General features: G+C 52.3%; 1 protein-coding gene and 1 non-coding gene across 9 annotated transcripts in view; both read left to right on the top strand.

Moving 5' to 3' along the window:
- On the top strand, positions 1 to 82 carry TRNAL-AAG (transfer RNA leucine (anticodon AAG)). The gene has a single exon. It is a non-coding gene; the product is annotated as a tRNA-Leu (tRNA).
- A 199-nt stretch (positions 83 to 281) lies between these two features.
- Positions 282 to 12,787, top strand: part of POLR3E (RNA polymerase III subunit E) — a 29,706-nt gene continuing 17,200 nt past the window's right edge. For 3 of the 8 annotated variants that reach the window (XM_039840249.1, XM_039840243.1, XM_039840242.1), the window contains exons 1-3: positions 1,247 to 1,268; positions 10,856 to 10,929; positions 11,984 to 12,034. In XM_039840249.1, the coding sequence (XP_039696183.1) occupies positions 10,894 to 10,929; positions 11,984 to 12,034 (87 nt within the window). In that variant the 5' untranslated portion in view covers positions 1,247 to 1,268; positions 10,856 to 10,893. Of the gene's footprint in view, positions 418 to 1,245; positions 1,269 to 1,524; positions 1,644 to 10,855; positions 10,930 to 11,983; positions 12,035 to 12,787 lie in introns of those variants that run through there. The other 5 variants (XM_039840245.1, XM_039840248.1, XM_039840241.1 and 2 more) reach the window with 5 other exon arrangements.

Genomic DNA, 12,787 nt, shown 5'->3' with positions numbered 1-12,787 from the left:
GGTAGCGTGGCCGAGCGGTCTAAGGCGCTGGATTAAGGCTCCAGTCTCTTCGGGGGCGTGGGTTCGAATCCCACCGCTGCCAAGTCTTCGGTTTTTGTTTTTTTTTCCTTTCTACCCTACGGCCTTCGCGCCGGGTTTTCGGCTTCTGTTTTGCCGTGTTTTTGCCGGCGCATCAGCGCCCCCTGCTGCCAGGCGGAGCTGGCGGCCGGCGTGGAGGCAGCGGCGCAGGGGGCGGGCCGGGGCGGGGCATTGTGGGTAAAGGGAAGCGCGAGGCCCGGCCCCGTTCCCCCCACGTGTCCGTCGGAGTTCCTCCAGCAACATGGCCGCCGCCTGAGTGGAGCGCCGGGCCGCCGCCGCCTCTGCAGCCCGCGGGCACCTGGGCCGTTGCCGCCGCCCGCGCGCGGCCGCCGCGGAGAGGTGAGTGCCGAGGCGGCGGAGGCGCCGGAGGCGCCGGGCTGGGGCTGGATCGCCAGATCCGGGACGCCGGGTAGGCCGGGAGGCCCGCCGTGCCCCGGGGCTGAGGCGGCCGGGGATGCGGGCGGGAGGCACTGGCAGCGGCCCCAGCGGAGCCCGCCGGCCGCGCCCTCCGGCCCAGGGGGTCGGGGAGGCCGCGGCTCCCCGCGGTGGCTCAGGGCGCAGCCGCCGTGCCCCGGCCGGCCCGCCGCGCGGGGGCATCTGCCCGCGGCCGCCGGTGTCCTGCTGGCGTGGCGGTGGCAGCGGCGGCGTGGGCCGGGGGAGGGCGCCTGGCCGCCCGCGAGGGAGGCGCCCCGATGGGCCGGGGAGGGACCCCTGCCGCCGTCGCAGCCGGGCCGCCCGGGCGGGCGTGCGCGCTCGCCTTCCCCGGCCACCGCTCGGCGCTGACCGCGGGCGCGGCCCTGACCCTCGCGGGCCTGGGCGGCGTGAGCGAGCGCGCCGGCCCCGCCGCCGACTGCGGCCGCGCGTCCTCGGCCGGCTCGGAGGCGCTGGGCTCGGGGCGCGCAGCGGAGGCCGGAGCGGTGGCCCCGGGCCTGCCGCGGGCCGTGTTCGCCCGCGGACGCCGTCCTCCGAGGGGTGCGGCGAGGGCGCGCGGGGCGGACGCGGGAGCCCCGGCCTGCGGCGTGCGGGAGGAAAACGGGTCGCCCGCACCCCACCTGCGGCTGCGTTTGTTTACTACAGTGTCTGCCTCTCATCGCTCCTTCCTCCAGGGGGGTTGGTATTTGCCGTCACCGTTTCGGGGATGAAAAGAGTGAAGGGCGACGAGATGCAGCCGCCCAGGCGGGCCGCGAGCGGTAAGCCGCGCGCCTGGGGCTTGAACCGGTGCAGCTGTGCGCGCCAGGTCGGGCTCTTGCCCACTGTGCCACGCGCCCTGGCGCTGGGAGTGCTGCAGCGCGGCGCCCAAGAACGAGAGTACGGCTCCTTGTCACCAGGAGACCCAGGGGGGCCGTCCTGGTTCCCCGCTCTCCCGCACCGTGACCTTGGGCAAGTTACTCCCCCAGGCCCGGTTTCCTCGTTTCTTAATCGGGGACGATAAATCTTGCCTTACAGCGCAGTTGAGAAGATGAAGTGAAAATGTATGTGACGTCCTTGGAGAAGGATCTAGCGCTCCTTAGGCCTAATGAGTTCTCGTACCCTAGGCCAACTCTGCCTTTAACAGGTGGAAACAGGTGAGCCGGGGAGACGCTTTGCTCAAGGGGCATCGAGCCAGTTAGAAGCCAGGCCTGAGGCCGTTCGCCTCGGGCCCTCTCGCTCCCTCCAGCGCGCAGAGCTGTGGAGTCGCCTCTGCTGTCCTGACTGGCTGACGGGTTAGATTCCCAGGTGCAGCATAGATGCACCCAGCTGCGGCCTTCAGGGCCCCCTCTTTCCATTTGTGGAGCCGCTCACTGGGGAAGCTTTCTGTCCCCAAGGCCGTGGAGCCACTGCTGCAGAGCACCCCGTGGCCGCAGGACACCCTGTTGAAGCCCGGATGGACACTGCTGTCTGGGGAGCTTGGCTTGTGGGCCCGCCCTTGCCTGGGCCACAGTCCCTGTCTGTCCTCGGTGTCCCAGAGGCCACCCCTCTCTGGTTGGGGCTGAGTCAGGCTCACTGGGTTGAGGTTTGTGACCTGGTTCCACCAGCTCATCCACTGGGTTATTCTTTGCACTATGTTGTTAGCTTCATACCAGGCACTGTTCTAGGTATTGGGACAACCACGTGAATTTTTAAAAAGACAGAGAATAGCCCCTTCACGTGCCGAAGTTGGTGTGATTATCTCCACTTTTGGTTGAAGGGCTGGGGGGCCTTCGGGGAGCTTATGTTCTAGACTAGGGGGTTCCAGATCGCGAGGGAACCACAGAGGAAATAGAACAGGGAAATGTGATGGTGACTGGGAAGGGGCTTGGGGATGCTTTAAGATGGGGCGGTCGGGGAACCTGCCTCTGGGGGGATTCATACCTAAGGAAAGCCTCGGGGAAAGTAGGTGACCTGCAGAGGTCCTGAGGCGGGCTGGGGCTTGCAGGCCCAGCAGGTGGCTACCTGGCCCAGTGCACAGTGAGGGAGAGGCAAGGGCAAGATCACGCAGGGCGTTGGGGCCACGGAAGGGAGCTTGGATTTTCTTCTCTGTGACAGTTGACGGGTTTGAGCAGGGAATTACGTGACTGACTTTTCTACAAGGACGACCCTGGCCGTTCGTGGGGGCAGCGGAGAGTGCTGAGCAGCGCCTCTCAAATGGCAGCACAGGCTTTACGAGGCGGCGTGAAATCGACTTAGGACGTCAACCAGCGTTTTCAGTGTTCGTGGGCGAAGGTGGAAAGCAGCCTGGCATCACGTAGGCTAGGGACAGTCGTGGCTGCGGAACCTGGTTTTAATTTCGTGGTCGCATGTGCTGAGCCATTTCCGTGAAGTGGATTTCTTACTGTGGATCTTAGGCCGAAAACTTTGAAAAGCCCCTGAGCTGTGTGTTGCTGGGTGGGAGGGTGAGGAGGTGATGTGGCCGCACTGGCCCAGCCCGCCGTCCTGTCCCGAGGGAGGGGCTCCAGCTCCGGGTGCTTCATTCTCCGCAGTGGGGGCCACCAGAGGCAGTGTGGCCCGGAAAGTCAGGAGTCCCCAGTCTCTCAGTTGTCCACAGAGCTAGCTGCAGAGAAGGTAGGTGCCTGACACCCATCTGTGGCACCTGGCAGCCCGGCAGCTGGGATGCCTGAAGCTGTCAGTTTAAGGCTTCTGGGTTTCACTGTCCCCTCACTGTCACTTGTGGAGGCCTGCTTCCCTGTCGTATGGCTTTTTACCCCTTCCCCCCCATCTTCCTCCACGCAGAAGCCTTTGAGCTCCTGTGACATACCGATCCTGTGATCCATTTATTCAGACAGCAAATGTGTGCCAAGTGCCTCGGGGTCCTGGGCACCGGGGGTACGGCGAGGACAGACAACCAAAGTCTCTGCCTTCGTGTGGCTTACCGCTTAGTGGCAGCGGGGTGGGGTCAGGTGATAAATGCAGAGCTATCGGTAAATTGCGTGGTGACCCGTGCTACGGAGCGAACCTGAGCGGCATGTAGGGCCTGTGATTTTGAACTGGGTGAGCTGGGAAGATCTTCACGATGAGAGGACATTGGGCCAGAACCTGAAGGAGGTGAAGGAGGGAGCCATGAGGTTATGGGGGAGCAGCTACCACGTAGCAGAGACAGTCACCTGAAAACGCTTGGGACTGTCTGCTGTTTGTTTGACATCTGACTCTTCTTTTTAAACGTATTTTTCTTTTTTTGTTTTTAATTACAGTTTACATACAGTATTATTCTCAGGTGCACAGCATAGCGGTTAGACATTTTTATGATTTACAAAGTGATCCCCCTGATCCGTCTGGGTCCCATCTGGCACCCTACGTAGTTATTCCGATATTACCGACTGTATTCCCTGTGTTCCCTGTGTGTTTTTTTAAACTGGCAATCTGTACTTCACAACCCCTCCCCCTCTCTCCCCCAGCCCCCAAACCCCCTTCTCATTTGACAGTCATTTCATTATTTTCTGGCCATGGGTTTTCCACTGCGCACACGCACCACGGCTTCCGCCCCCCATCGTCTGCCGATGGACACAGGTCGCTTCCCTGTCTTGGCTGCTGTGACTAGCACTGCAGTGAACACCGGGATGAACATATCTTTGCAAACTGGTGTTTTGCATTTCTTCGGATAAGTACCCAGAGTGGGATTGCGGGGTCATAAGGCAGTTCTATTTTTAATTTTTGAGGAAGCTGCACCCTGTTTTCCGGCGTGGCCGCGCCCATCTGCAGTCCCACCAGCAGAGCCTGAGGGCTCCCTTCACATCCCTTCACATCCCTTCACATCCCCGCCAGCACTTGTCGTTTGGTTTATTGATGATGGCTGTTCTGACAGGTGCGAGGTGACATCGCATTGTGGTTCTGATTTGCATTCCTCCGATGATTAGTGATGTTGAGCATCTTGTCACATGTCTATTGGCCATCTGTAAGTTCTCTTTGGAGAGAGGCCTGTTCAGGTCCTCTGCCCATTTTTTATTCAGTTTTTTAATTTTTCTTTCTTTGGTGTCGAGTCGTATGAGTTCTTCATATATTTTGGATATTAACTCCTTTTCGGATATATCATTGACGAATATCTCCTCGTTCAGTAGCTTCTCTTTGTTTTGATGATGGTTTCCTTGCTGTGCAGAAACTTTTTAGTCTGATGTAGTCCGATTTTTTTATTTTATTTTTTTTTCTTTTGTTCTCCTTGCCCGAGGAGACATCCCCAAAGCTATTACTAAGACCAGTGTCAGAAGAGTTTATACTGCCTAAGTTTTCTTCTAGTTTTATGGTGTCAGGTCTTCCACTTAGGTCTCTACTCCATTTGAAGTTTATTCTTGTAGCTGGTGTAAGAAAGTGGTTCTGTTGCATTTTTTGCCACGTATCTGTCCAGTGTTCCCAACACCGTTTATTGGAGAGACCGTCTTCATCCTGTCGTGTGTTCTTGCCTCCTCTGTCATTGATTAATTAACCATTTAGGCGTTCGTTATTCTGTTCCATTTCTGGGCTCTGTTCTGTTCCATGGATTTATGTCTTTTTATGCGAGTACCCTGCTGTGTTGGTGCCTGTAGCTTTGTAGTATAGATTGATGTCAAATAGTGTGATACCTCCAACTTTGTTATTCTTTCTCAAGAATGTTTTGGCTTTTCGGGTCTTTAGCGGTTCCATATAAATCTTAGGATGATTTATTCTAGTTCAGTGAAAATTGCCATTGTTATTTTGATAGAGATTGCATTGACTCGATTGCTCTGGGTAGTATGGGCATTTTAATGATGTAGTTGTCCCTGTTTATGAGCACAGCATATGCTTCCATTTATTTGTATCTTTGGTTTTTTCAACATCTTATAATATTCCAAATACAGGTCTTGTACTTCCTTGGTTAACTTTATTCCTAAGTATTATATTCTTTTCGATATAATTGTAAGTGGGATTTTTTTCTTAATTTCTCTTTCTGATACTTTGTTATTGATGTATAAAAATGCTACCAACGTCTGAATATTAGTTTTGTATCCCACTATTTTTTTGAATTAATTTAGTCTAATAGTTTTTTTGGTGGCATCCTTAGGGTTCTCTAGTGTCACGGCATTTGCAAATAATGACAGTTTTACTTTTCCATTTCGGATGCCTTTTATTTCTTGCCTAATTGCTGTGGCAAGGACTTCCAATACTGTGTTTCGTAAAAGTGGTGAAAGTGGACATCTTTGTCTTGTTCCTGATCTTGAAGAAGCTTCCAGCTTTTCTCCATCGAGCACGGTATTAGCTGTGGGCTTGTCATATCTGGCTTTTGTTGTGTGGCGGTACATTCCCTCTATTTCCACTTTACCGAGAGTTTTTGTCATAAATGGATGCTGGATTTTGTCAAACACTTTTTCTGCATCTGTTGATATGACCATATGATCTTTTCCTTTCGTTTGGTTTGTGTGGTGTATCGCGCTAACTGATTTGCAGACATTATACCAACCTTGCATCCTGGAAATAAAACCCACTTGATCACGGTGTATGATCTTTATAATGTATCGTTGGATTCAGGTTGCTAATATTTTGGGGGGGATTTTCGTATCTGTGTTCATCAGGGATATTGGCCTGTGATTCTCTTTATGTAACGTGTTTGTCTGGTTTTGGAATCATGTTAATGCCGGCCTCGTAAAATGAGTTTGGAAGTCTTCCCTCCTCTTGAAATTTTTGGAATAGTTTGAGAAGAATAGGTGTTAATTCTTCTTTGAATGTTTGGAAAATTCACCTGTGGCCATGTGGCTCGGGGCTTTTATGTTTTGGAGTTTTTTGATTACTGGTTGAATTTCATTAGCAGTATTTGGTCTGTTCAGATTTTCTATTTCCGATTCAGCCTTCTTGGAAGATTGTATGTTCCCATGAATTAATTCATTTATTTCAGGTCGTCCCGTTAGTTGGCATATGATTGTAGTGTTCGCTTTTAATCTTGTGTATTTCTGTAGCGCTGGTTGTCGCTTCTCTTCTTTCATTTCTGATTGTTTGGGTTTTTCTCTTTCTCCTTGAGTCTGGTTAAAGGTTTATCAATTTTGTTTATCTTTACAAAGAAGCGGGTCCTAGTTTCTTTGCTCTTTTGTGTGGTTTTTAGGACTCTATTTCATTTATTTCTGCTCTGATCTTTATTTCCTTTCTTCAACTCTCTTTGGGTTTTGTTCTTATTTTAGTTCCTTTAGGCCCTAAAGTGTAGGGACAAGTTTAGATTGTGTATTTGAGCCTTTTCTTGTTTCTCGAGGTGGGCCTGCATTGCTATAAATTCCCCTGTTGGAACTGCTTTGGCTTTGTCCCATAGATGTGGGTGGCTGTGTTTTCATTTCCATTTGTCTCAGGGTGTCTTTTGATTTATTCCTTGATCTTCTGCTAACCCATTCATTGTTTGGTGACATGTCATTTAGTCTTCATGTGGTTCTGTGTTTTTCAGTTATCTTGTAGTTTGTAGTTTTATATCGTGTGACTGGAGTAGATGCTTGATGTGATTTCAGTTTTCTTATTGAGACTTGTCCTGTGCCCTAACATGTGGTCTATGCTGGAAAATGTTTCAAGTGCCCTTGAAAAGAATATATATTCTGCTTTTGGGTGAAATGCCCTAAAAATATCAAGTACATCCATCCGGTCTAATGTGTCATTTAAGACCACTGTTCCTTTGTTGATTTTCTGTCTGGACGATCTATCCGTTGACGTCAGTGGGGTGTTAAAGTCCCCTGTTATGACTGTATTACTGTCGATCTCACCCTTTACTGCCTTCGGTGTTTGCTTCATAGACTTATGTGCTCCTGCGTTGGATGTGTAGATGTTTATGAGAGTTATATCCTCTTATTGTGGTTCCTTCTTTGTTTTTTTTTATGTTACAGCCCTTGTTTTAAAGTCTGTTTTGTCTGATATAAATATTGCCCCCCTCAGCTTTTTTTTGGGGGGGGTGGTTACATTTTCATGAAATATCTTTTTCTATCCTTTTAGTCTGTGTATATCTTTTGATCCGAAGTGGATCTCTTGTAGGCGGCATATGTTTGGGTCTTTTTTATTACTCATTCAGCCACCCTGTGTCTTTTGACTGGAGCATTTAGTCCATTTACATTTAAAGTAATTACCAATAGGTATGTAGTTATTGCCATTTCGTTAATTGTTTTCTGATTATTTGTATAGTTCTCTATTTCTTAGTCTCTTGCTGCCTTGTGTGTTGATGACTTTCTATAGTGTTGTGTTTGGATTCCTTTCTCTTTATTTCTTGTATGTCGCTCTGAGTTTTGGTTGGTAGTTGTCACGTGCTTCATATATACCAAGCAATGTTTAGAGCAGGGTATTTTAAGTGGATGGTCACTTAAGTTTGAAGACGTTCTGGAATCACTACAATTCTTACCCTTCCCCTCCATGTTTGTTTGGGTCATTATTTTTATTTTCTTTGTGTTTGTGTGTATCTCTTAGTTTCTTGTTTTAATCGCACATGATCTTCCTACTTGTCCCTTTTAACCTCTGTACTAGTTTTATAGTTGGTTGACCAACTGCTTTTTTAAGTGTTTGCCTTGTCAGTGAGCATTTTTTCTTTCCTATATATTCTTATATATTTTTTTCTTCCTTACAGGAGTCCCTTTAACATGCCATGGAATACTGGCTTGGTGGTGATGAACTCCTTTATCTTTTTCTTGTGTAGGAAACTCCTTATTTGTCCTTTGATTCTAAATGATAGAATTGCTGGGTAGAGTAACCTTGGTTGTAGGTCCATGCTTTTCATCACTTTGAATATTTTGTGCCAATCCCTTCTTGCCTGTGAAGTTTCTGCTGAGAAATCAGCTAACGGTTATAGGAACTCCCTTGTAGGTAACTAACTGCTTTTCTCTTTTCTGCTTTTAAGATTCTCTCTCTGTCTTAACCTTTGGCATTTTAATTACGATGTGTCTCAGTGCGGGTCACTTTGGGTTCCTTTTGTTTGGGACTCCATGCTTCCTGGATTTGTATGTCTCCTTTGTTCGCCAGGTTAGGAAAGTTTCCAGTCGTTCTTTTTTTAAATAGGTTTTAAATCCCTTGCTCTCTCTCTCTCTCTCCTCCCTCTGGTGCTGCTATGAAGCGAATGTTGGTATGCTTGATGTTGTCCCAGAGACTCTTTAAACTGTCTTCATTTCTTTTTTCTTTTTTTCTCTTTGCCGTTCCGATTGGGTGTTTCCCACTACATTGTCTTCCAGATTGCTGATTCGATCCTCTTTTTAATTTAGTCTGCGGTTGATGCCCTCCAATGTACTGTTTATTTCGGTTACTGTATTCTTCATTCCCGACTGGCTCTGTTTTGTGTTTTCTCTTTGTTGAAGTTCTCACTGAGTTCATCTGTTCTTCCCCTGAGTCCATTAGGGTCCTTGCAACTGATGTTTTACACTCTGTATGTGTAGATTGCTTGTCTCCATAAGTAGATCTGCAACGTCTCTCATTCTTGGCAAGGTGGCCTTACGTAGTAGGTGTCTTGTGGGGCCCAGTGGCACAGTCTCCTGGTCACCTGAGTTGGGTGCTCCAGTGGTGTCTTTTGTGTGAGTTGTGTGTGTCCTTCTGTTGTAGTTGAGCCTTGATTGCTGTTGGCACGTTAGTGGATGGAATCGACCCTCAGGCCAGCTGGCTGTGAGGACTGCCTGTGACTACAGCAGACAATCCGTTGTGTGGGGGTGACCTCACGGAGCAAGAGTCGCTGTAGTGGGGCTCTGATGCCTTTGGGTCTGTCATTTGTGGCACTAGTTGTTGAGTGGTTCTCTGGTGGGGTCTGAAGCTGGCCACTGGGCTTATTGTTTCTGGGGCCCTTTGGTAGAGGCTCTTGTGTAGGCCAAGGTCGGCACTATTTATGTCCATCTTGAAGCTCCCTGGTGGGAGCTAGAAGGAGATCTGCAGTTGATTGCCACTTGTGCTGGGCTTGGAATTGCTTGGGAGAGGCTAAGCTACAAACTGAGGTCAGCAGCCACTAGTGCCAGACTTAGGACCATTTGGTGGGAACTATGCTGTGTGAGCTGAGGCCATTTAGCACTTGAGCTGGTTTGTGGCCGCTCTGTTGAAGCTACATTCCAAACTAACACTCACCGCAGCTTATGCCAGATTTGGAGCCAAGTGTTGGGCGTTATAATGCAAGTTGAGATCAGTCACCACTAGTGCCAGGCTTGGGCTGTTTAGCAAGAGGTACATGGTATGCCGAGGCCAGCCTCTGCTTGTTTGAGGTTTGTGAACCGTGAGAGATTTTAGGAAAGTCTGCATCACAAGCGAAGGCAGGCTGCTGTGCGGAGTAGCTGCTGGAAGAGGCTCAGGCCTGGCGTGTAAGTAGGGTGGGGTCTCAGGGAATCACCAGGGTGGAGTGTGTTAGCCAGGTTGATGGAGACTCAGGTTTAGACCCCACCAGTCGGCTGGTTGTGGGGAGGGCTTGGCAAAGGAGCAATGGTGCCTGCCAGCGCTTCTGACCCCAAAGAGAGCTGCCCTGACTCCTGCCCCTCCAGCCCTTGCCCTGAAGCTAGAAAATTAGCTCCTCTCTGTATGTCCCTGGTACTTTTCAAGCTGCTGTTTGTTCTCTGGAGCTTAGGGCAGGTGTTTGTGAACGAGTGAGTCCATGTGTGGGCCCTTTAAGAGGATGCCTGGTCTACAGCAGCCTTCTGTCTCACCTTGACAGACTCCACTGGTTTTCACAGCCACCTGTTGTGGGGACTCTTTCCCAGCACTGGTGCTCCTGGCTGGGAAGCCTGGTTTGGGGCTGGGATCGCTCAATCCTCATATGGGGACCTCCACAGCCAAGATGTCCCTCTGATTCTTCGCTGCCACACGCGGGTGCAAATCAGCCCATTCTGTGTCTCTGCCTCTCCTACCAGTCTCAATGTGGCTGCTTCTCTGTATTCTTAGTTGTAAGACTTTTCTGTTCAGGTAGACTGCAGGTGGTTCCCAAGGGTGGTTGTTCCATAATTTAGTTGTTCCATAACTTAGTGGTCCTGGGAGAAGGCAAACACAGTGTTTACCTACTCCACCATCCTGACTGGAAGTCTCTGGCTCTTTAAAGCTTCCTCCTGGCCCCTAGTATTGGGGTGTTCTAATCATGGCTGTGGACCAGCCAGCCTCCATTCTCCTGCCTGGTGCTGAATTCTCCTTTGTGAGTGGTCAGAAACCCCTTAAAACTGGTCATTCTTTTCCGCAGTTATGGCTCAGATCCACCTGTTTGCACTCATTCTTTGTCTCTCCCTTTTTTGGCTGATGGGTTAATCAGTGGGCCATCCACTGTTGACTCTGCAGTAGATATAGAAAGACCCATTTCTGTTTTTCTGGGGCTCCTCCTTCCCAGAGCAGCGTCTGTCACAGAATGGGCACCTGGAGTGTTGGCTGAATGACTGATTGACAGTCCAGGCCTTTCGCTCTCTTACAGATCGAGTCCAAGGACCTCACGGCCGGCTGCCCCCTAGTATGGCCAATGAAGAGGATGACCCAGTCGTACAGGAGGTAACTGCTGCTCCTACCCTCTGCCCGGGCTGCCCAGGAGGAGCGCCTGTGCCCAGGGCCGCAGGCAGTGGGACTGAGTCCCTTCCATCCTCAGGCCAGCCAGGAACCTGTTGGTGTCCCCTTCGCCTGGAACCCACTCTCCCCAGGTACCTGCCTGGCTGAGCCCCGATCCCTCAGGTCTCCAATCCAGCTTCCTTAGTCAGAGGCTCCCCTGATCACCTGCGTGGTCACGTGGCCTCTCCGCGTGCGCACACCCTATTCCCCCAGCACTCTGGCCCCTTACCTCGGCCTTGCCTCGCACTTGGCCACAGACGTCGGTCTCTCTCCACTAAGATGCAAGCTTTGCGAAAGCAGTGATTTTATCCCAGTTGCCTCGTCTGCAAAGCCAGGTTCAGTGCTTGGCATGATAGTTGTTCGGTGACACTCTCTGTTGGATGGATGAATGGGTTTGACAACCGCCCTTCCTCAGATTCGGTCATTCAGCAGTTATTCCGTGGATCCACCGGGGCTGTGGCAGCAGTGACGAGGCCGTGTTCCTGCCACTGGGAAGCTGAGGGCTCTGGGGCGGGACTGGCAGGCAGTGGGAGGCAGTTTCCAGTCTCCCAGATCAGGCCCCCTCCCAGGGCCCCTGGGCCTTTGCACCCTTCACCCGTGTGTCCCTGTCCCATGTTCCGTGTCGATGGCCCCTCACTCGTTCTTGAGGCCTGGAGGCTGGAGAGTGTGGTTCAAGTGCAGAGCCAGGAAGCGGGGCAGGTGCACAGGGTGGGAGCGGTTAGTGTTTGTTGAGAAGGAAGCGGGCGGGGCCGCCCGGCTCCAAGGGCCTGCTCCGCAGACAGGGCGACAGGCTGATGCAACGGGGCTGGCTAGCTCAGGGCCTGGCCCCCAGGAGCTGTAGGGAGGGCCCCGGCTACCCCCAGACTGCAGACTCAGCCCCCTCGTTTCTGGTCCAGGCTGCTGCTGGCCACTAGCCGCCCCCGAGGGCTGAGGTGCGTGTGCCTGGCGGACAGTCGGGCACTGGGTTATGTCCTCATTACGCCTTCTTCATTGTCCCCAGATCGACGTGTACTTGGCCAAAAGTCTGGCAGAGAAGCTCTACCTGTTTCAGGTAATCACGGGGCCGGAAGGTAAAGGGGGGACGCGGGTGCCGGTGGGTGGTGGCAGCCCCGCCTCGCGTGGTCTGATAGCACGGTCCTCCTCGCCTTCATGGGTGCGACAAATAGTCCTGCATTTCGCAGGTGGGAAGCCGGGGCGGCCGTGAGGCAGAGCCGTGTGGCGGTTAGAACTCGGGCTCGGGACAGACCACGGCCCCGAGGCCCAGCTCCACCCCACTTAGCTGCCAGCCCTTGGGGGGGCTCCTTGATCTCTCTGTGCCTCAGTTTCCCCATTTGCAAAACGGTGCTAGTAATACTACCCGCCTTGCAGGGTCCCTGTGGGGACCAGGTGAACCATGTTGGGGTGCCTAGAACGCTGCCGGTACCGAGACGAGGTGCCTGCTGTCATGGGGACGCGGGCGCTTGGCGCAGCAGCTCGGTCCTGCTCGTGTGAGTCTCCCGGTTGTCGTCCCTGCCCCGCCCCTCCCGGCTGTGCCGCAGCTCATCACCGTGGCTGTCCACAGGCCCCTTTAAGCGCTGTGCACGTGTGACGCACCGTCTCACGACAGCCCTGTGAGGCCTTTGTTGCTTTTGTAGCCGCCTATTGAGGTCAAATCTGTGCACTGTTCCGGGGGACGTGGCAGTGGGGTCCAGTCGCTTCCCAGCGCTGTGCGGCCAGGTCCACCATCTGTTGTGGACGTTTCTGCACACCCCCAACTCCCTGACCCCCCGCTGCGCCCTGGGCAACCGTTTTCCGTCCCTGTGGA

This window comes from Pteropus medius, unplaced genomic scaffold (assembly GCF_902729225.1).
Source record: "Pteropus medius unplaced genomic scaffold, Ma_sr-lr_union100, whole genome shotgun sequence".
NCBI classification, from domain to species: Eukaryota; Metazoa; Chordata; class Mammalia; order Chiroptera; family Pteropodidae; genus Pteropus; species Pteropus medius.
The sequence above is the reverse complement of the archived record's forward strand: the minus strand, read 5'-3'. Positions and strand labels throughout refer to the sequence as shown.